At 48.1% G+C, this 23,149-nt stretch overlaps 2 protein-coding genes and 1 long non-coding RNA gene across 15 annotated transcripts in view; 1 reads left to right on the top strand and 2 right to left on the bottom strand.

The window, feature by feature from the left end:
• Window positions 1-3,283: 3,283 nt before the first annotated feature.
• SETD9 (SET domain containing 9) lies at window positions 3,284-8,488 on the bottom strand. Of its 11 annotated transcripts, none has more exons than XM_081132659.1 (6): window positions 8,347-8,488; window positions 6,702-6,926; window positions 5,227-5,350; window positions 4,895-5,010; window positions 4,064-4,169; window positions 3,284-3,778 (listed from the first exon to the last, which is right to left on the bottom strand). In XM_081132659.1, the coding sequence occupies exons 2-6, from the start codon at window positions 6,709-6,711 to the stop codon at window positions 3,691-3,693; spliced, it is 444 nt and encodes a 147-aa protein (XP_080988785.1). In that variant the 5' UTR covers window positions 6,712-6,926; window positions 8,347-8,488; the 3' UTR covers window positions 3,284-3,690. The 11 variants fall into 11 exon arrangements, with proteins under 11 accessions (XP_080988785.1, XP_080988790.1, XP_080988787.1 ...); XM_081132664.1 differs by having other exon boundaries at window positions 3,284-3,902; window positions 6,819-7,066; window positions 8,347-8,487; XM_081132661.1 differs by having other exon boundaries at window positions 3,284-3,902; window positions 6,702-7,066; window positions 8,347-8,476.
• LOC308554980 lies at window positions 8,240-12,868 on the top strand. Its single transcript, XR_013998465.1, has 2 exons — window positions 8,240-8,380; window positions 12,530-12,868. It is a non-coding gene; the product is annotated as an uncharacterized lncRNA (long non-coding RNA).
• Window positions 12,554-23,149, bottom strand: part of MAP3K1 (mitogen-activated protein kinase kinase kinase 1) — a gene marked incomplete at its 5' end in the record, with an annotated part of 56,200 nt that continues 45,604 nt past the window's right edge. For 2 of the 3 annotated variants that reach the window (XM_081132657.1, XM_081132656.1), the window contains 5 exons: window positions 12,556-15,673; window positions 17,259-17,390; window positions 18,024-18,166; window positions 19,055-19,186; window positions 22,986-23,148. In XM_081132657.1, coding sequence (XP_080988783.1) covers window positions 15,524-15,673; window positions 17,259-17,390; window positions 18,024-18,166; window positions 19,055-19,186; window positions 22,986-23,148 — 720 coding nt within the window. In that variant the 3' untranslated portion in view covers window positions 12,556-15,523. Of the gene's footprint in view, window positions 15,674-17,258; window positions 17,391-18,023; window positions 18,167-19,054; window positions 19,187-22,985; window position 23,149 lie in introns of all 3 variants that reach the window. The other variant, XM_081132655.1, reaches the window with a different exon arrangement.

Here is a 23,149-nt window from a genome sequence, read left to right as displayed (position 1 = left end):
ACAGTGTCCGGATCCTGTGTGAGGACAGGAGAGAGGAAATGAAAACAGAACCCTGACTCCGCAGCTCTGGTTACGTATCTAAAACTACATTCCTTCATTCACAGACACCAAAGAGCCCTGATGAAGGCAGCCAAGTGCCACGTGAGAGCTACATGGTGTTCCAGGCTTTTAGGGGAAGGAGCAGAGTAGTGACTTCTAGGTCTTGTCCATTTGGGCCGTAATTTCCATCAGTGGTACCTTTCTGAGCCTGCTGCGTCTGTAACTTATAGGCCTCATGGCTTTTATAAGTGGGACATTTTCATTATATACACTTCTATTTAAAATTTTTAAAAAAATGTTTTTAATGCCCTAGCCAGTTTGGCTCAGTGGTTAGAGTGTTGACCTGTGGATTGAAGGGTCCCGGGTTTGACTCTGGTCAAGGGCACCTACCTTGGTTGCAGGCTTGATCCCCGGCCCCGGTCAGGGCGAGTGCGGGAGGCAACTGATTGATGTTTCTCACATCAGTGTTTCTCTTTCTTCCCCCTTCCACTCTTTCTGAAAAGCAAGGGAAAAAATATCCTCTGTTGAGGATTTAAAAAAACACTTACTGATTTCAGAGAGAGGAAGGGGGGGAGAAACATCAATGAGGAGAGAATCACCCATCGGCCGCCTCCTGCATGTCCCCTGCTGGGGACCGAACCCGCCCAAAACCCAGGCATGTGCCTTGACCGGGAATCGAACAGTGACCAGGTTCATGGGTCGACGCTCAACCAGTGAGCCACGCCGGCCAGGCTATACCCACTCTTAATTTCAGCTAGTCCCTGGGACAGCACTGCTTACCATCTCCCATCCAGGTTGGTGACCCCCAACCCTCACCCTGTTTGTGTGTGTGTGGCGGGGGTGTTCTGATGAGACTGCCAGGGCACTGAATTCAGGTCCTAGACCAGGAACATGTACGTTTTTCTAGGTTTAAGACACTAGCTAGCACCCACTGTAGAGAAACGCTGTACTCTGCTGTGTTTATTGATTTGAGAGAGAGAAACCTTGATTTGCTGCTCCACTTATTTCTGCATTCGATGTTGATTCTGGCACGTGCCCTGACGGGGGAATCACACCGCAGCCTTGCAGCCTTGGGTATCAGGACAATGCTCTACCGCCTGAACCACCTGGCCAGGGTTGCACCTTGGTGTTAATGAGCCTGTTTTCAGAGGGAAAGCCAGTGCCGCCTCAAGTTGTTCACAGGTGTAGAATTCCTAACAGCACGTCATCAGCCTGTAGGAAGTGAAGTCAGCCATTTATAAATCTAAAAAATTATTTTAGTAAGAAAAAAAATGGTTCTACTTTAAAAAATGTTTTATTTAAAAAAATACCATGTACTTTCAACAATAAAGGTAAAAAATCACAGACCTTTACTCCATGTTCCCAGTGCAGACCAAGTCCTGGTCCTGGGCAAGTGTTTTGCACCCACCACGAGCATCATCTCAGCGGGAACCGTACTTTATTCTTTGAATCTCCCAGGACTTTTCACATAAGTAGATATTCACTAAATATTTGATGACATATATACTCTTAAGCTGATGGTGACTTTCCCCAACTTAAAAAGTTTAGCCCTGGCCACTGTGGCTCGGGCTGAGCATCGTCCTGTGAACCGGAGGTTGGGGGTTCGATTCCCGGGAGGGCACACGCCGGGTTGCAGCTCAATCCCCAGTCGGGGGTGTGCAGAGGCAGCCGATGGGTGTTGTGCCCTCCCATGGCTGTTTCTCTCTTCTCCCGTCCTCTCTCAAAATCAATAAACTATGTTTAAATAAGTGTAAAACTTTTAAGACAAAAGAACAAAGAATTAACATTTACCGTATTTGATCTCTGTAATGTGCACTTTTCTCAACTATTTTAAAGTCATTGGCATTTAACACTTTTCTCCCAAGCGCTCAGCCCTCTCAGTTTGTCCGCAGGGGGTTCTGTGTATTTTTAACCCTCACCCCAGGGCATTTTTCCATTGATTTTTGAGAGAGAGAAACATCGATGTGAGAGACCCATGGATGGGTTGCCTCCGACAGGCGCCCCAACCAGGGCTGGGGATGGAGCCTGCAACCGAGGTGCGTGCCCTTGGCTGGAATGGAGCCCGGACCCGTCAGTCTGCAGGCCAACGCTAACCCGAGCACACCTCCAGGGCAGCGTCCGTGTTTACGTACAGTTCTGGGTAACAGGTCTCCTTGATCAAGTCTGTCTGCTTTTTTACAAGATGAGTCCCCCCTGATGTAATAAGATCTCAGTGGCACAGAGACTGAGTGATGAGGAGCTCACGGCCGTGCTTGCGTGTGCGCGTGCACGTGTGTGCATGTGCGTGTGCGCGGGCCACAGCATTTATCCAGGATGGGAGGAGGAATCAGAATTTTGAGCAGAGCCAGGCCAAGACCTGAGTCCCTTCTGAAAGACTCGCTCCTAGATGAAGGGGGCAGGAGGCTATTAAAATTGCAATAAATTGCCCTGGCCGGTGTGGCTCAGTTGGCGGAGCATCATCTCATGCATCCAAAGGTGACGGTTTGATTCCCAGTCAGGGCACATGCCCCGGTTTTGGGCTTGATCCCCAGTAGGGGGTGTGCAGGAGGCAGGTGATCGATGTTTCTCTCCTTTCCTGTACAAAATCAATAAAAATATATTTTAAAAAATCAAAATAACATTGCAGTAAATTGAGAGAAGCTACTGGTGTAGCAGTGAAGGTGGTTAGCACCTGGCTCTACAGGTTCCCTGGAAGGGTTTGGGGGCCCAGTAAATAACACTGCTTCCTTACCTAAGTTTGGAGCTGAGAGTTGGATGCAGGAGTCAGGTCGATGGAGATCAAAGGAATTATTACTAATACAAGTCTGGAGGAGGTGGCTTCAGAGCTGTGGCCAGATTGGCTCACCCCCCATCAGCCGCTGGGCTGCCCCCAGGCTGCTCCTCGCGGGGGGGGGGGGGGGGGGGGGGGGGGGGGGGCGCGGCCCAGGAGGCCACAGAACGGGAGCTCCAGGGGCCGGGGGTCTAGTTCTCCAGAGATAACCGAGAAAGTCACCTTCCTCCAGTGGGAGGAGAGGGGCAGGAGCATTAGTGACGGGAGCCTTGCAGGTGGGGACACGAGGAATGCGGCCAGGTGCTGGCCCACCACCACCGTCTTTTAACATAGTCCCACACCAGACAACCTCACATGCTTTTTAAACTCCGTGTGTGTGTAAATTTCAAGTAAATAGTGTAATGACTCCCCCATTTCTCCGTTAGCCATATAACACAATCTATAAATCACACACACACACCAATTAATTCAAGGTCACACAAAAATATGTTTGGTTTATTCTATAAAAGTAAAGTTTTTACAGAAGTTCTTACACATCAACAGTAAAAGAAGTGCTGTTGACTTGGCTGAAATTTTATAAACCACCGCAGACACACATTAAACAAAAACACTGAAATTATAAGTTCAGGTGGCAGGTTTTAATTTAATAAGCTACTGTGCAGGGAAACGAAATAAAATTGGAATTGTATTGCAAATTTGAAACTGTAATGAAGCAAATAGTTTTTATCATGGAATTGAAACATAAAGTATCAATAGAAATAAAAAATCCCCACCCTGATTAGATCTCAAAGCCCGAGTTGTACAGGTGGGACTCAGAGAAATGGTGAACAGAAGCACTAACGTTAACAACAGTCGAGCAGAAAACCCAGTTCCTCGTTCAGTCAGCTGACAATTGTGTAGTAGTTTGAAAAAAGCTCCTCTCCTTGTTCAATGTCCCTGAGCGCGACGAGAACCACACATCGGAGTGGGCTGAAAGCAAGAAAAGCCGAGACAGACGCACGTCACAGGTCCTGACTCACAGCTGGGGTGTGAGTGTAGCCGACCCGGGCTGCGGGGCGTCACCTCACTCAGTCCCTGCCACCTGCTCAGCCAACTGTGACGAACACAAAATCTAAGCTATAATTTTTCACAAAAAACACCCCAAAACAAAAAACTTACCCCAAATCCTGTAGAGCTTTATGTTTTTTGACAACATACTGTTTTAAGCACAGCTCATATGAGACAAGCTGGGAAAGGCTCTATGGGAGGACTGACCTGTGCTGGTCGCAGCCGTAGGCAGTGTTTGGAAGGTACTGCTTCAGCTCCACAGGGAAGACTGCAGGCACGTCCCACTCCTGATAGCAGACGTTAGCTGGTCTGTCTAGGAGCGAGCACGTCGCTTTTAGAAACAGAGTCGTTTTACAAGGTCACGGGAAAGAGCGCTGAGTTATGAACTGGATGTATGGATTTCTAAATTACCAGAACATGCTCAAATTAATAATCACTGTTATGTTCCAGGCACTGCTCTCTCTCTCTATATATATATGTATGTAATATATACATATTATATATACATATGTTTTTTAATTTACTTTTTGAAGATCAGGAAACAGGCTCAGGAGGTTAAATGTTACGTAGAAGAGTCAGGCCTCAAGTTAATGTCTCCCCAACGCCAAAGCCTATGCTAAATGTAGCCAGATGGCCAAACTTAGACTTATGGGAAAGTCACACCCCAGAGAAGGTAAACGACTCACAAACTTAGCAGCAGAAAGGGGACACCAGCCTAGTGGTTAATCCACGAGGCTATACTCAGGGACAGACAAAATCATCTCTATATCAACTATCAAAAAATGATGATGATAATGATGAAAAGGGCAGCTTTCCAGTGCCTATGTTTACTGCCAAACCAAACCAAAACAGTACATGAAAGAACTCCAGTTAACATATATCACTGTTTCCCCCAGTTCTCTCTGATATCTGCCTCAAAGAGTTAGTCTGTGTGAGGGCTTCGAACAGCTGAGACGTTCAACTCCTCCCAGTCGCATGGCTCAGGAAGAGAACTGCCACTGCCGCTCGCTCGCTCTCAGCCCCATGGTGCCGACTCACCATTGGAACAATTGTTGACATACTGTCCTACAGCCAGCGGATTCTGCATCTCTGATGTCAGCCACGTGCTATCACTCATTTTTAAAGGGCCAAGCCGATCCCTTCCGCTGCAAGATCTGAAACGGGAGAAGCATTAGCCAAGGGATTGTTCCTCTGGATCTTAAAATTCAAAAACACAAAATCAACCCAACCCTACAACCCCAAAAGTGCAATTTTTCTTTAAAGAAGAAAACACCTTAGTCTAATCAACAAGGCAACTAAGGTTAGTGGTCACGGTCACTGTGGTGTGGCTTATCTCCTAGAATTCAATTTGAACATGGGCACCAACCTACCTGTACACGAGTTTCGAGATTCCCTTGTCATTTCCATCAATGAGTATGCCATCCAAGCATCTGAAAATAAACGGGTTTCCAATAGACTGGAAAAAGATTGGCTCATATTTCTGATACACTGTACCTATCATACGACAAGAAAGAGATATTACAGCCACATGTAAAAGTCACTAACATCATGATAAGGCCTTTTCTCCGGAGCATAAACATAACATGTAAGAATGTTTTAATTTCTCAACCTTTTCTCTAATATTTTACCTCCAAGTTAGACCATCACATTCTCTCTGGCCGTTTTCCCCTTTAAAGAGTGCCCAAGAGCAGACCGAGCAGAATCAACATGTCCACACAGCCAAAAAATAAAATAGGACTTGGTTAATAAAAATGTGAACACATTTCAGGCTCAGTTTTACCAAGTCGTGGGGTTTGTTGTTTTTTAATTGATTTGAGAGAGGCACATGGATTTGTTGTTTCACTTATTTGTGTATTCATCGGTTGAGTCCAGTACGTACCCTGACTGGGGGTCAAACCTGCAATGGTGGCTTATTGTGGTGATGTTCTCACCAACAGCTACCCTGTGAAGGCTGTTTTTTGGGTGTTTTTTTTTGTCTTTTACGTAAAGTGTGGTTTGACACCTATCACAGCATCTTTCAAGGAATGTATTTTGTTAATGACCAATTAAATAATGTAGACACGTGTGGCCATTCAGGTGGTTCCTCCTTTCACTGGCAGAGGAACGGAGAAAGTCATGCATACCAGGTGCTGCTTATGTCCCAGGCACGTCAATCTACTACATTTATTTTAGTGTTGATTTGTTTCTGGTTGGTTCTGTTTAATCCTTAGAGTTAATTGTGTAGGAAGACACCGAGACCCTCTTGTTTAGGGATGTGGCTTAGCAAGTCATCGGAGGACTTCAGGGAAAGATTAGGCCTATCTGATTTAAACTCCACTTTGTTTTCCACTTTGCCGAATAACGTAACGTCAGTTTAACTGATGACATATTCTACCGAGCATTTGAATTGATCTTTTGCAAAGAAGCTGCTTGCTTCCCAAGTGTAGAGACACCAGGAAGGTCTTTATTCAGTGATGTACGGGCCTATGCCCTACCTTTCACGCTTTAACCCAGATCTTGTTTACCTTTAGTTATCAATTATCTAGGCCAAACTGACTTATTCTCTAGTACTTTCTATTACTAAGTCTGATCAAAGCCGGCCATCCCATACCCTTAAATTTACACATCGACTAGAAAAATTTCCTTAAAAGAAAAATGCATTTATCCCAACAAATAACACGGATACTTTCTGACACATGAGATAATTTCCAACAGTTAATTTCCAAATCAGGATTTAAAAATCTGTGGAGATCTGAGTTTCCGATTCAGCTCCTTACTCTAAAGGTTATGGGGCTAGGCCTTTTTTTTTTGAACTTGTATTTATCAGTATGTAGGAATCTCCTGGCAGAGTGAACTGAGCCATTACCAGGATACATGGCCACGACCGCGCCTCTGGGCGCCCGTCCTTGGGTAATGAAGACGCCTCTCCCGGCGGAAACCAACGAGCTGGGCGCTCGGGCGACGCTGAAACCCAGAGTCTTACAGAGAATTTCTTCTGGTTTAAAGCTGCTTGGCCGCCGGCGTCTGTCCTGGAGGTGCGCCCGTGGGTGCTGAGCCGACAGGAGGTCCTGGTATTTCGCCTGCACAGCGTCTGTAAGCACAGTCAGGACACGCGCCTGCTTCCCGAGGTCGTTCATGAACAGCGCCCGGAAGGCGTCCAGCAGCGCCCCCCGGACGGCCTCGTCGGGGGCGACCTTGTCCCGCAGCGCCCCCGGGACGCGCCGGAGGGTCCTGGACACGGGAAAGGCCATCACCGCGCGCCGGGAGGGCCGTGCCCACGCGCCCGAGGGCGGGAGCCAAGCGCTTCCGAAACAGTAACTGGGGTACAGCCGCCTTCCAACAGCGCCCACCAGGGGTACGAGGCGCCCAATCCTGCCCAGGGCCGGGCCTCCCGCAAATCATCTCGCTTCTGCGCACCAGGGAACAGGCTGGGGCCCTGCCCGGGGCGCACCCACTGCCCCCCCCCCAGGCTCCTCCGGGCGGGTCCCCAGGCCGGGCGACCTCGGGCCCCCGCCCCGCCCGGGAGCGCCCCGCGTCCCGCTCCAGCGGCGCCTTCTGCGCGCCGGGCGACCGGCGGCCGGGACCCCCGCCCTCAGCTCCGCGCCTCCGGGGCCGCGCCGCCCCCCCGCGCCCCCTCCCCCGGGCACCCCCTCTTCTGGGCCGGCTCCGTCCTCTACGGCGCACACGCCCGTCTTCAGGTCCTTCTGCTCGTTCCCCGGCGTCAGCCGCTCCGAGCCCTCCCCGCGCCCCGCCCCGGAGACCAGCGGGGCGGTCCCGCGTTTCCAAGGGGTCCGAGCGCCTGGGGCGGAGGGGGGCGCCCCCGCGGGTGCGCGCGCCCCCTCTCAGGTTCTGCGCGGGCGGACACCGCGGCCCCCCGCGGCGCGCAAAAGGGGCACCTACGGACCCCAAAAGGGGCACCTACAAGGACCCCAAAAGGAGCACCTACACCGCCCGCAAAAGGGGCACCTACGGACCCCAAAAGGGGCACCTACAAGGGCCCCAAAAGGAGCACCTACACCGCCCGCAAAAGGGGCACCTACGGACCCCAAAAGGGGCACCTACACCGCCCGCAAAAGGGGCACCTACGGACCCCAAAAGGGGCGCCTACACCGCCCGCGGGCAAACCCACCCAGCCCGCGGGGCAGCGCGGGGAACGACGGGAAATAGGCCTCAGGCCCCGCCCACCTAGAGCTGCACAGCCGGTCAGGCCCTGGACCCTCGGACTCCGGCCGTCTCAGCCGCGGCCCCGCCCACCTCGGGCCCCGCCCGCCCCAGGCTCCGCCCACAACAAGTCTTGGGCAGCAACGCTCCGGCCGCCGGAAGCTCCGCCTCCTGAGCTCCGCCCACCTCGGGCCCCGCCCACCACCAGCCCCCGAGCCTCCGACCCCGGCCGCCGGAAGCTCCGCCTCCCCGGGGCTCCGCCCACCCGGCCCCAGTCTCAGGCCTCGCGCCCGCGGCGGCGCCTCCGCGCTGAGGGAAGACGCCCCGGTGCCGCGGGCCCGGCCCCTCACCTGGGGTTGTGGGTTAGGTTCAGCGCGACCCAAGGTACGAAGCGGTACCGGTACCGGCGCCACCACTGCCCCAGGCCCCGCAGCAGGCGGCCCGGCATGGCGGCCCCGCGGCGCCCGGACGAGGGCCCGCCCCGGCGGGGGAGGAGCGCGAGTCCCGCCCCCGGCCGCGCGCCCCGGCCGCGCGGGGTCCTGGTGCCCGGCGGCTGTGGCCGGCCGCCCGGCGGGGCGCGGAGCGGGGCCCGAGCCCCGTCCTCCCCGCTCGCTCGTGGCGCCCGCAGCACGGGGGCCGTCCAGCGCTCAGCCGTCGTCGGCCGCACGGCGCCGGGGGCCCCGCGCCTCGGCCCACGCGGGGCGGTCCCCCCTGGGCCCCGAGGCGGACGCGGGCGCCTCGGCCCGTCCCCGCGGCCCGGAGGGAGCGGAGGGGGAACGGCGCCGCGGTCCCGTCAGGGACGTCGCGCCCGGGGCCGCCGCGCGCTCGCCGGGGCCCTGCCGGGGTGGCCGCGGGCAGCGCCTCCTCCCGTGACGCGACCCTGAGGGGCTTGCCCTCGCTCGCGCCTTTCCGGGGCGCAGCGGCGCCACCCACGGCGGCCGCGAGGCGGGAGCGGGGCGCGGGGACGGCGGGGCGGGGGGTGCGAGTGTGCGGGGTCCCCGAGCGTTCCGGGAGGACGGGGCGCCGCCGGGGAGCTGGCGGGACCCGCGTGGACGGGAGCGGGGCGGCGTTTGCGCCGCTTGAGAGAAATGTCGACGAGCTGGTTCCCTGAGGGTCGGGGCGCGGACGGGAGCCCGGCTGGGGGGAGCGGGGAGCGCGGAGCGGCAGGGGCCGCCCGGGGCCGGCGGAGCGGCGACCTGAGAGGCGGCCGGGGCGGCGGCGCCTCGGCGTCCCGGGGGCGCGTGGGGAGGGAGCGGGGCGCCCGGGAGGCGCGGGCGAGCTGCGGGACGGCCCGGGAGGGAGAAGGTGGGGGCGGGGCGCCCGGGACGCGCGTCCCCGCGGAGCCGCTCGGAGCCCCCGCGGAGGGCCGTGCTCCGCAGCGGCCGGGCGAGTGGACCTGCCGGCAGGGAGGGCGGGCCCCGCGGCTCCGGCTGCGGAGACCTCCGGGGAGGATGCTCCCCGGGGCAGTTTCGGGGAGCGGTGGGGGCTGGAGAAGAGGAGGTCAGATGGACACGGCCGCTCGGGGAAAGCGGCGTTGTGGGGAAGGAACTGCTGACCCGGAGGGTGAGCGCGGGGGACCTGCCGGGCGAGCGGGGGCCCTTCCGCCGCCCGAGAGGGACGGGGCCACGGACAGTGTGTGGCCCGACGCGCGGCGTCCAGGGCGCGGCGGAACCCTGGCGTCGCTGGGCTCTGAGTTCCTCATAGGAACTCAGCGCTTTCACTTCGTCCGAGGAGAAGTGACTTTGCAGCTGTAACCTGGAGGGCAGGCTTCGTGTAAAGACGGTAGTTTCAGTCCCTCCCCCTCGTTCCTGCAGCGGGGGACTGTGCGCGCGCGCCTGTGTTCGCGCGTGTGTGCGTGCGTGCACATGTATGTGCATGCGCGCATGTGTGTGTACGCGTGTGTGTGGGTGCACATGTGTGTGCATGCGCGCGTGTGTGCGCGTGTGCGCCTGCGCAGGGGATGGCAGCTAGCGTGGGGCCGACCTTTGCACGGCTCTCTCTGGGTCTTGAAGAAGGGTGGGTACCCGGCAGGCCGTTTGGATGCCTACACTGTCTGATACGGGTAGGATAACCGGCAAGTAGTATTCACTGGTAACTGGGTACAGCTTCAAAAGATTACAGTTGAGTTGAAGAATTTAATATTCTCTAAACTTAATACAATTTAGAGAATTGAATATCAGTTCCCATAGTTTCAGTGTCAGTTACTGGAGTTGAGGAGAGAGGTGGGCGGGATAGACAGCAGGAGCCAGCGGTCCTGAGTGCAGCCTAGGACCCAGGGTCAGAACTGTTTACCTAACAGTACTAAGATGTTATCTATCTATTCCCATTCTCTTCCCAGGGTACAGTGAGGTTTTCTAGGGGTAACATGATGTGTGGTAAGACAGACTGAATACAGAAGCAGAGATGAGAATCTCGCTGTTTTTTATTAATCCTCAAATGAAACAGATTTGTAAAAAATAAAAATCCCATTTTTCTCACTGTTGGGATTTAGCTACTTTTTATAAAGACATGATATCCATATTAACATTAAAAGACTTTTAAATGGTTATTTTAATGAATCAATATTTAAAATTTTACCTGTTTTAATATGACACAGTAAATACCAGTAGATATACCTATAACCAGTGGGTGGGTGGGTGGTCACCCGGGAGCAGGGAGGTCTTAAGAGCAGGAGACAGAGAGTAGGTATCATGTACCTTGATTCAGCCTCTCCTGGGTTGTGACTGTGTCAGAAGATGGAGCAGGAATGTCCTGTTTGATGATGAGCATCAGGTCTGGCTTTGAGCTTGGAAAAGTGAGATTCTCAGTACTGCCCTGAGGATTTTCATTGCCTAAGAGGAGCACTGAGGTAACTGCTTTGTTCCTGAGGAGGGGTGGGGTCAAGTCTGATTCTCAGGTTCTTGGCAAAGTTAATTGATTAAGATCATTCTTTAAATAAAGAAGTTTTGCTCTGCTGCCCCCTCCTGGATCTGCCTGAGTAATTCTTCCCTGGTGGTCAGTTAGTGCTGGCGGAATCCCACTGAAATCCTGCAGCTCATCTGCAAGGGAAAACCCCCCAAATGAACAGAAAAGGAAATCAAGGTAAAATGCAGAAAGAAATTAAGCCAAACCAAAATATATGCAGAAATAATTTCCCAACTTTTTATTTTGAAAATTTCTAACCTAGAGAAAAATAGTGAACAACCATGTATCTTTTATGTGTGTGTGTATTTTTAACTTTCCATTTCTAAAAATGACACTTTTCTAATCCCAATACCATGATCACATCTTTGAAAATGGACATTAGTTAAATATAATGAATATACATGTATTTTTAATCCTCACCTGAGGATATTTTTTCAGAGAGAGTGGAAGGGGGAGAGGGAGAGAGAGAAACGATTTGAGAGACACATATGAACTGGTTGCCTCCCACACACGTCCTGACCTGGGGCAGGGATCAAATCTGCAACCCAGGTATGTGCCCTTGAGTGGAATCCAACCCATGACCCTCTGGTGCTCAGGCAGACACTAACCATTGAGCCACACTGGCCAGGGTATAACAGTCTCTTTTAAGTTGATGGCTCCTTAAGTTCAAACACATTCTAAAATCACTACAACTTTTACTCAACCTCTCCATGTTCATGTTTTTGTCCATATATATTTTACCTCGTTGGTGTGTGTCTCCCTTATTGTAATTACATATGATCTTTCCACTTTTTCCTTTTAACTGTCTTTATAGTTGTTGATCTAGTGCTTTTCTAAGTATTTGCCTTTGTCAGTGAAAATTTTTTCTTTCCTGTATTTTCTTACTCATGTTTTTTATCTTTTCTTCTTAAAGAAGTCCCTTTAACATTTCTTGTAATACTGCTTTAGTGGTGTTGAACTCCTTTAGCTTTTCTTGTCAGGGAAACTCCTTTGATTCCAAATGATAGCCCTGCTGGGTGCAGTAATTTTGGTGGTAGGTCTTTGCTTTTCATCACTTTGAATATATCAAGACAGTCCCTCCTGACCTGAAATGTTTCTGTTGAGAAATCAGCTGACAGTCTTAGGGAGCTCCTTTGTAGGTAACTAACTGCTTTTCTCTCACTACTTTTATGAGTCTCTTTGTCTTTATCACTTAGCATTTTAATTATGACGTGCCTTGGGTGGGCCTCTTTGGGTACATCTTGTTTGGGACTCTCTCTGCTTCCTGGACTTGTAAGTCTGTTTCCTTTGCCAGGTAGGGGAAGTTTTCAGTCATTATTTCTTCAAGTAAGTTTTCAGTCCCTTTTTCTCTCTCTTCTTCTGGTTCCCTTATGTTGTGGACGGAGTTCTTTAGTCACAGGCAGAACCTACTGTAAAATAAAACTCAGAGTCAACCATACCACTGTGACAGCTGTTAGAATGCTACAGGTACACAACTGGCTACGTGACCATTATATTTGAGTGGTGAGCAAATGTGCAAAATACTGCCGTCATTGGGAAAATAGTGACTAACAGAAACTCAGGAAAATTGCCACGTAGACACAAAATGGCTGTGAACCCAGTTATTCAGTGATGTTTCTCATCTCACAGGGTTGGACCAGCTCCTTTCTGATTTTGATCATGTGAGAAACTACTGCTGAGCAGAAATACTAGGATGAAGTGGAAACAGCAACCACAAGGTAGGATCTGAGACTGAAACTGCGCTACCGCAGCCGAGTGAGCCGTGAGCAGCAGAACTGCAGCTGGAGTGAAATTTGTTTGCTCGTCTACAGATGGAGTCTAGTCACTGTGCTCCAGTGTGTGCCTGACACATTGGTGAATACGTCTTCATTGTCCTTCCACAAGTTTAACTTAGGGGGACAGATTTTATGCTTTTTAAAAATGTCATATTACATCAAGAGTTATGTGAATAGAATCAACTGAATTTTACCTGCTGCCTGGGAACTATGGGATATTTATGTGGACGAATGTAACGCAGACGGTCAGGGAGAAAGAACTCAGGAATGAATGGTTGTGGACTGAACGAGACTGAAGGAACAGGGCAGCTAAAAGCAGCATGATCTTGGTTTGGCTCGTGTTGCTCTAAGGGACACACCTGGGCAGCTGGCACAACCCGAGTGGGGCCTCTGGGCAGAGGGGAGATAGTTCTTCATTGTGTCCTCACAACCCCTTCGTAAGTGTGAAATTATTTCAAAATAAGTGAAAGTAACAACCTTTGTTTAAAAACTTTTATTTACTATAAAGACAAAACACCAAAATAGGTACAAATACTATAAAATTGGTTCAATGGGGTAAAAATTTTAATTAAAATATCTTGATATATTTAAAATAACAAAGGATACATTTAAGCCAAATTTTCTTAACCCAGAGATTTTTTTGTAACATTTGCTTACACAGTAAGGTGCTAAGAGAAGTTAGCCCTTAAGCCCTGGAAGTCTTAGGGATCATAGTCACACAGCAAGTACAATTTCATTGTGAAAGTGAGCTTTGGTAGAAGAATCTATAGGACCCTGAGGTAGCAGAAACTGGAATAAACAGCAGTAGGCGTCATTCACAACTCGAGTACCGAACATTAGGGCACAAAACAAGCACACAATACAATCTTCAGTCCAGCTTTGACCCAAAGAAAATAAGAATATTACATCACATTTGCATTGAAAACAAAACAAAACAAAACACCACAATTACCAGCAAGCTGAGGGAACTGCAGACAAACTCAAACAGTGGGTCTCGACAAATAGCGGCTGTCTGAGTCTGCACTGTGTGGGCACGGTGATCTAGAGTAATACTGATTCGCTGAGGTTCCTCAGTGTACAGTTTACATGGCTGTCAGACGCGGACTAATCTGACCAGTGATCTTCCAGTAATTAAATGGCAAGAGTGCATCCTTTAAAGCCTGCACACGACTCGAAACAATCTCATTAGAACTGTGAAAATTCCAAGTAGTCAAAAAAAGAGAGGAAATAAAAAAGAAAGTCAAGTACAACACATTTAGAGCTACCAAACTTCACATTTCAGCACTATTTTTAACTCTTCAAATATTGCCAATCTTCCAAAACAAAGGAATGTAAAATTTCACGGAAACACGTTCACATTTAAAAACTGCCTTTTAAAAATTATATGCAATACATCCCTGTAAACTTGTAAGTTATTTTACTTCCAATTTGTGTTGTACATTTAAAATGTACTCTGTATAGCTTATTTAGTTTATCCTGAGTCTTTGAGAAGAACCAATTCTATTTCATCCTGCAACGGTTCAGCTGGCTTCTGAAGAGTTAAAACTTGACATCTCAAAAGTTGTGTAAAATACTCAGTCAGTACTTGATTTAGAGACTCACAAAAGAGGAGGAAAGAGCTGCCATTTTCCTTCCGGATTCCACATGTCCGAATTCAACTGAGACGAAAACCATTAGGTAATTGTGTAAAATCCAGTGAATTAGTGTGTAAATGAAATTCAGTTTCACTTTTCTATGAGCACATTTTCCAAGTTCCAGGGAAACTTATAGTTTAGAAACACCATTACTCATGGGTGGCTGAGTAAGGAGGTTAGTTTTCCCCTCGTTCCCACCAGGGCCTCTGTGGAGAGAAGGAAAACAGCAGCTCGGTGCTCGCGCCAGCATGACATCTGTCAGAGTGAGGCGCAAGCAGTGAGGCTTCCTACAGACACAACCAACACGCCACAGAAACGCAAATGGATCTCAAGGTAATGCTGATCTTGGCTGCGGCTGTCTCACAGAATAGTGGTTTTTCACTGAATTTACATTGATTTTGCCCAAGAAGAGCAGTGATGGGCTCCATGAAGGTAGTAGTAAAACCCATTTTTAAAAACAAACAGAATTCTGTATTAAAAAACTCTTGCCACAGCAAGATAGTCAATAAACACTAGTTCACATCTAGTTCTACTTTTTTCTGGTTTGAAAAGATCACCTTTCCCTGAATATTAAACAAAAATGAAGGTGAAATGAAAATACAGAACCATAATTTCCAAAACGAAATGAATGGGCCAACAGTAAAATGCACAGTGAACCACAACTGCCCAGCTTTTAAAAAATAAAGGTCAACTGTGGGTCATAAAGAAGTCATCAACTTTAAAAAACATTTATTTACTGCTACTCATAGCCTATTCTGACCTAAAGGAGGCAGATACTGATTTGTAGAGCCAGTGACGAAAAACTGAGTGGAATGCAGAACCCCTGCTGCGGTCAGGACATGAAATGGAAGAAGAGTTGAAACAGTGAAACAGATCCTGAGCCCCTCAGCTGCTAATGTTGCTGAAAAAGTGCTCCAAAGCAATAACAAGAAAACTTTGCTCCTGTTAACTAGTCATGCAAACTTCACTGCTCCTGCTCACCTCGGGCAGGTCCCTGAAAGGCACGGTGTGCAGTCCTGCACAGGTGTGGCTCTGCAGACTCAGCTTAGGTACAGACCATGATTTGTCAATCACATACTTAGGTAAGGTTCCCCACCGGGCTCGTTCATAGCTGTTCAGTGGCGGGAAGGCCAGTGGATTATCAACGTGGTTCCCACTACAGTTTTTCTCTTATTGAACATCCTGTCTCCGCTAGAGTTTGTCTGCATAGCTGGCTACCACGTCGTGCGGAAGACGGGATGCTTCAGTAGCTCTCTCGACGGAGGTCTGTCCTGAGGTTGAAGTTCTAAACAGCGAAGAGCCACGTCCCGTAACCCGGGAGACAGGTGGGAAGGGATCGATGGAGCAGTTGTTGCACTTGCGATCTGTGGAAGAAACACCAGGCTGAAGCTTTTCACACAGGACTCCTGACAACACAGGTGCCGTGTGCAGAGTTCTTGACCTCTGCACATGAGCTCTGTGCAGGTGGGACCGACACTAACAGGATGTGAGGCAGAAACTCGCCACTGGATGGGAGGATTCCTCTAAGAACCCTTCAAACTTCAGGCTTTTAGAATTTGATCAAATGCACCCTGATCACGTGGATCCACTCTGTCCCTTACTATCCAAATGAACTAGGCCCCAAGTGCATCCACCAATCAGAGAGGTGAAGTGCTCACGCAGTGAACTCGCATCCCTCACTCATACTCTAGGATGCTCTGTCCCCACTGCCTTTGCACAGTTTCTACTGTCTCAGCACAGAGAGCATTTACAGAGGAAGCTAAACCCTGTGGGTCACTTCAGAACATTGGAGGCACACCGCCCTGGTTTCATCAGGTAGCTGAGGAGGTTCTCTAGGTGCTGGGGGGCAGGAAGAGGCTGTGTGACGGGAGGGGGGTCAGTTTGTGCTGGGGCCTTTACTCAGGCCTAGAGCCCATTCTGCTTGTCCTTATGACAGTCCCGTGAAGTAGGTGCTGTTATTACACCCAGTTGATAACAGGGGCAGATAGATGAGTGATTTTCTAGTCTCGTGGCTGCTACAGGATGGAGCCAGGCTTGGAAACTGAGTCTATACGACTCCAAAGCCCAAGCTTTCACCAAGCTCATGTCTGTCTCAAAGCTAAACATCTGAACCGCTGTACTGATCTCTGGTGGAAATGAAGAGAGCGGATTCAAGTTGTCAGAAAGGTAGACAGGATTTGGAAACTGACTTGTGTGAGTTTTTAATCTTTTAAATTGATTTCAGAGAGCGGGGAAGGGAAGGAGGGCATCGATTTGTTGCTCCACTTATTTACGCATTCATTGCTTGCTTTTTTATGTGCTCTGACTGGGGATCGAACCTGCAACCTTGGAGCACTGGGACGATACTCTAACTGAGCTACCCGGCCAAGGCAAAGGTTTTTTTGTGTTTTTTTTTAAACATATCTTTATTGATTTCAGAGAGAGGAAAGGAGGGGGAGAGAGAGAGAGAAACATCAATGATGAGAGTCATTGATCGGCTGCCCAGCCTGCAACCTGGGCATGTGCCCTGACCAGGAATCGAACCCCGATCTCCTGGATCTTAGGTCGATGCTCAACCGCTGAGCCATGCCCGGCCGGGCAAGGTATTTTTAAAATATAGTAAACTGGAGTTTAAAAACAAAATGTGTGGACTGTGTACAATATATGAAAAGCTTCAAGTTTTTAAATGTGAAAGTTTGACAGGGATATTTATTGTACATATTTCAGCCAGGAGCAATGGTCCTAATAATTCAGTGTCCACAGCAATGTTAACAGGACATAACTGCAGGGAGGAGCGAGGCCTGACTGTCCATGTGCCAACACTGGCCATACCACAGAGTGCCCTGAAGATGTGACACAGTTACTTCAGTAAAGACACACCTTCTTGTGAGACTGAAAGCTGAGGAGAGCCCATGAATGAATGCTTCCTGCCAACTTTAGCAGAAAGAAACAGTTTCATCTCATCGTTACCTTAAATATCAGAGCGAGATGATTGGAGTGCTTCTCTGCATTCCAGGGTGGCTTAGCACAGGCCATCTCTATGATGGCACAGCCCACGCTCCACACGTCGCAGCTCCTCCCATACTGCTGGCCTCTCAGGACCTATGAGAAGACAGGTTTCATTAAAGAAAAAGAAAACCACTCCGTAGGTACAGAGTCTAGTTTCCTACTTCAGAGCAAAACAAAGGTAGAAGCAGCATCTTCGCGGACTTCCAATGTCTCATTCATTAACAAGCTCAACCTCCTATGTGGCACAACAACATTTGGGAGAATTGTGAGATTCTGAAGAATCCCATGGAGTCACAGTGCTTAGTAAACTGTGGGCAAGGGGGTGGCCAAGAATCACGTGCGTGAACGTGGGGAGTTCTGACCACAGTAGCAGAGCCGAGGTCAGAACCGCGCAGCTCCACCTGCTGTTTCCCTACGCTAACCTCCCTTTCCACAGAACAACGTGAAAACTTCCTAACGTGCGCACTTCAGGGTTACTACAAAACAACCGTTATAACTTGCCCAAGTCTTTGTTAGGAATAGCCTTTAAGCAACTCTATTAAAACCAATCACTTAAAGTTTTGTTAAGACAAAGATGGAAAGGTAGGGAGTAAGGGTCTGAAATCAAGCATGTCATTAAACCTGTTTTTAAGGCCATGGGCTTCTGACTGGTAAGCTCAAACTGGATAACACTGCATAGAGAACCCCCAAATATGTTCCTCCATCACCCTCACAGCCGCATCTCACCTCGGGTGCCATGAACGCAATGGTCCCCAGTAACTGTCCCTGAAACTCTCCAGCACCAGTTCCTTTTGATGCCAACCTGGCGGCAGCTCCAAAATCAGCAATTCTCAGCCTCTGACCTGTGCTGTCAATGAGCAGGTTGGCACCTGGGACAAAAACAGCAAGCAATCATGCAGGTTAACCACCAAAGAGCAGACTCCACACTCAGTAAAACACTACAAATGAGACAGGACAATGGCAGGAGAGAGAGATGGGCTTGGGGTCAGAGGTCCAGAGGTTACTGCCCCTCGATTTGCTTTGCTATTGCTGCAGGCACACAGGTCTCTACGGTGTAATATAAAAAAACTCTAAAGCCCCAGCTCAGAGGGAACGTCTGACAGAGCATCAGGCACAAGGAGACGAAGGCAGAGATGTAGTGAGACTCTAAAGTGTTGAACCTTTACTAGAATGATCCCAACAAAAATATTTCTTCAAAGTTCACATTTTAGTGTAATTTACATTTAAGACAAAGTTCTGTTGAAGCATTATAACCTGGACCAATTCAAACTACCATAATTACAGCTTAATAAAAAGTTAATGGAATTAAATTACTTGAATTCATGATGTCAAATACGAATCCATTATGTCAAATACTAGATACAGACATTCATGTCAGAAAAATCAAAGTTGCCATTAATCGAACTGCAAGAGATGGGAAAAGATTTTTCTTAAAAGTTTATAATATCGCAATTATTCTGAATAGAACCAGGAACAGGAACTTTCACGGAGGCAGTATAAAATCAGGACAGTGAACTGAAGACCTGGATCCTATACCTGGTCTACCGTCTTGGCAATAAGAGTGCAGAAAAGTCACAGCCCCTCTGAGGAGTAAGATCATGTGACCCCAAAGTCCCTTCACTTATAGTGACTGGAGTGACTCGGGAGAAACAACTTTCTAGTTGATTTCACATAGAAACTATCAGAAAAGGTTCAAGTTTTAAAATTACATTTGTTTTCTACTTATTGCTAATGAGTAATAATGAAGAATCCCCCACCTTTGACATCCCTGTGGATGATCTGGTTTTCATGGAGATACGAGAGGCCGCGGAGTAATTGCTCAGTGTAGTTGATAACCACGGACTCCTTGAAGGCTCCGTATTTACTGAGCAAATGTGCCACAGATCCCCCTATGAGACAAACATAAAACAATAGTTGCTAGAAACTTATGCCAGAATTAAAATTATTGATTACACTTGGTTTCATAAGGTTGCACACTATGAGCCACATTCACATCTGAAATGTCCATTTATGCTCTGCACCACAAGTGAAACTGACTTAAAGACATATGTTTAAATAATCTCGAACCTGTTATTTAGGAGACATTTTCATGGAACCCTCATGAACTCGTTTTCTGAAAGGTCAAGATTCCAGAAATCTTTAAAATTTAACCATTTTGGCTGGGACAGTTTCTGAAATGTGTAATTCACCTCTGTCTTTTTGACCAAGATATACAATGTGCCTTTCGTCATCACTTAAGTAAACAGTGCTAACAGGCTATTTAGCAGAAGGTAGAGAGAACAGGAGGAGCCAGAAGACCCTAAGTTAGGCTTGATATCCTACTACGTATTAGCTATGTTTTGGGGCAAGTCACAGACTCAGTGAGCCTCATTTGAAAGTATTTATAATCATCAACCTAAGTATAACAATTAACCCAACTATAACCAATGTCAGAGAAGGCACTAAAAGAACTGATCTGTAGAGGTGAAGGTGGAGACCCTGGGCTCACCTCCTCACATGGTGAAAACCACAACTACACACAGAGCTACTGCTGCTGAGAATGACCTGAAGACCAGGTGAACAGGATTTCTACACCCCAAGACATAAAAATGAAACACTGACACAAGTAGGAGGGGCAGAAACATGGTCCGATTAGGACCCAGACCCCAAGTTTGCTGATCCACAAGTGGGAGTGTTATCACAGCCCTTTTGGTAGTCCTGAGGGGAACTGCACCAGGAGGATGAGCCCCCCTCTACCCCCTATTATGGGAAACACAGCCAGTTAGCCTGAGGGTGTGCCCACAGCAGTCACGGCCCAACTACAACAGGAGGGTGCACTCAACCCACCCAGGGGATACCCTGACTGGTGACCAAAGGGGATTGTGTACCAGGCCCCACCAGACACCCTCTACATAGACCACTCTTATAAAACTGGGAGGTGCAGCTGATCTACCTAATACAGAGAAACACAGAGAGATAGGTAAAATGAGACAAAGGGATGTCTTCCAAATGAAAAAACAGCAAAACCCCAGAAAGAGAGCTAAATGAAACAGATAAGCAATCTACCAGATAATGAATTCAAAGCAGTGGTTATAAAGACGCTCAATGAACTCGGGAGAATGGATGAGCCAATCAGAACTGAAATGAAATGAAAAGTACACTGGAGGGAACCAGCAGATTAGATGATGCAGAAGAGTGAATCGGGTTATCTGGAGGATGAGGCAATGGAAATCACTCCATTGGAACAGCAAAAGGAAAAAATAAATTTTAATGAGGATAGTTAAGGGACTTTTGGGACAACATCAAATATTCTAGCATTCACATCTTAGCAGACCCAGAAAAAGAAAGGGACAGAAAATCTGTTTGAAGAAATAATAAAAACTTCCCCAACCTGATAAAGGAAAAAGACATCTAAGTCCAGGAAGCACAGAAAGTCCCAAATAAGATGAACCCAAAGAGACCAAAAGTTAGCCCTGGTCAGTGTGGCTCAGTTGGTTGAGCATCATCCATGCACCAAGAGGTCACCGGTTCAATTCCTGGTCAGGGTACATGCCGGGGTTGTGGGCTTGATCCCCAGTAGGGGCGTGCAGGAGGCAACCGATCGATGTTTCTATCTCGCCTTCCCTTCCTCTCTCTCTAAAGTGAAACTATATTTCAAAAATATGCAAAAAGTTAAAGAAACCATAACATTTCTAGAAGAAAACACAGGTGTAAACTCTCTGACATCAGTCTTAGCAATATTTTTTTTAGATATGTCTCCTCAGGAAAGGGCAACAAAAGGAAAAATAAACAAATGGGACTACATGAAAAAAAGTTTATGCACAGTAAAGGAAACCATCAACAAAATGAAAAGAAAACCTAATGAATGGGAGAAGATATTTACAAGTGAATATCTGATAAGGGTTAATAAGATCCAAAACATATAAAGAACTCATACAACTCAAAACAAAACACAAACCAAACAGTCCTATTAAGAAATGGGCAGAGAAGCTGAATACACATTTTTTCAAAGAAAATATACAGACGGTCAACAGACATATGTAAAGGTGCCCAAAAACCACTAATCATCAGGGAAATGCAAATCAAAACCCCAATGAGATACCACTTCACACCTCTCAGAATGGCTGCCATCAATACATCAACAACAAGTGCTGGCGAGGGTGTGGATAAAAGGGGACCCTTGTGTGCTGTTGGTGGGACTGCAGACTGGTGCAGCCGCAGGGAAAACAGTATGGAAGTTCCTCAAAAAAATAAAACTGCATATGATCCAGCAATTCTACTCCTAGGTATTTATCTGAAGAAAACACTAATTTGAAAAGACATGCACCCGTGTTCATTGCAGCTTTATTTACAATACCTAAGATATGGAAGCAACCTAGGTGTCCAGTGACAGATATATGTGGTATATGTACAAAATGGAATATTACTCAGCAGTAAAAAAGAATAAAATACTGTTATCTTTGACAACATGGATGGACCTGAAGGGTAAATGCTGAGTGAAATAGGAAAAACAAGTACCATATGGTTTCACTTACACATGGAATCTAAAGAACAAAATAAATGAACAAAACAGAAATAGACTCATAGACACAGAAAACAAACTGATGGTTGTCAGAGGAGAGGGACGTGGGAGGATGTCAGGAAAAGGTGAAGGGAAATAAGAATTCTAAACTTCCAATTAATAAAATAAGTCAGAGGGATGTAACAGGTAGGACGGGGACAGTAGTCGGCGACATCGTAACGGCTTTGTACTGGGACAGATACTATACAGTGTGGTGGTTGCATTGTCAGGCACATATGTGGAATCCCTGTGTTGTGCACCTGTAACGTACTGTATGTCACCTGCACTTCAATTAAAAAGAACTGATTAGTAAACAGATATACACTCTTCAAATACAAAGGTCTAAGAAGTTAAACCAAGCACTTAACTATTTATTACATCCTATCATTTATTTTACTGTGTATGCTGGATGATACAGAATAAAATGCTGTTGTGGGAGGGAGGCTGCAAGGGGTGTTTTGGAGGCAAGATCATCCCCAGCGTAAAGAAGGCCCACAGAGCCGACATCGAGAGAATGATTCCTTCTTTTATTGTGTACAGTGCTGGTTCTATAGACTATAGCAAGCAGTGCGCCAGTGTCGCATGCGCAGTTGCGTCGTGCTGAATCATCACTACATAAGGCACCAGCATGCGCACGTGCAGGAGGGTCAGGGGCGTGGACGAGACACCGAGACCTACCCTTACCCGACACACCTGACGAACGCAGCCTTTACTTGTTGAAGTAGATGACATGGTTTAACTTGACGCTTCAGGCTGGTTTACCTACCATAAGCTATTCAAGTGTATCTTAATCGATTTTAGTTTCATACTGTCATGTTAAATCATCTCTCAAAACTGTCCAGTTGAAGGCCACCTGGAAAAATGTGGATCTCATACCTTGCAGGTTTAAAAAAAATCATTCCTATAAAACAGTGCTGCACAACCATTTTAGGAGAAACACTGAGAAAGTTTAAAAGGCAGAGGTAAAGAATGTTTTGAGTTTAAATGAAAGACAACACAAGTACTGATCGTTCATCCTACCACATACGGGGTGATTCACTTTCAGAAAGTCAAACTACTTGATATAACTGTTCATTAAAATGTTTTTCCTAAACATCCAGCAGAAAGTTAAACCCAGGTACGATTTTCGTGGTTTAGAGTGCACACACCTGCCATCCACTCGATGAAGAGGTTGTAATTGCTCTTCTCACAGGTGGCCCCCAGCATCCTGATGATGTTGGGGTGGTTCAGGTGGCTCATCATCCTGATCTCCTCCCTCAGCGCCTCCACCACCTCCTCCTGCTCCGACGACGTGTTTCTGACGTACGTCACC

Source organism: Miniopterus schreibersii (genome assembly GCF_964146895.1).
Source record: "Miniopterus schreibersii genome assembly, chromosome: 3".
Taxonomy (NCBI): domain Eukaryota; kingdom Metazoa; phylum Chordata; class Mammalia; order Chiroptera; family Miniopteridae; genus Miniopterus; species Miniopterus schreibersii.
The sequence above is the reverse complement of the archived record's forward strand: the minus strand, read 5'-3'. Positions and strand labels throughout refer to the sequence as shown.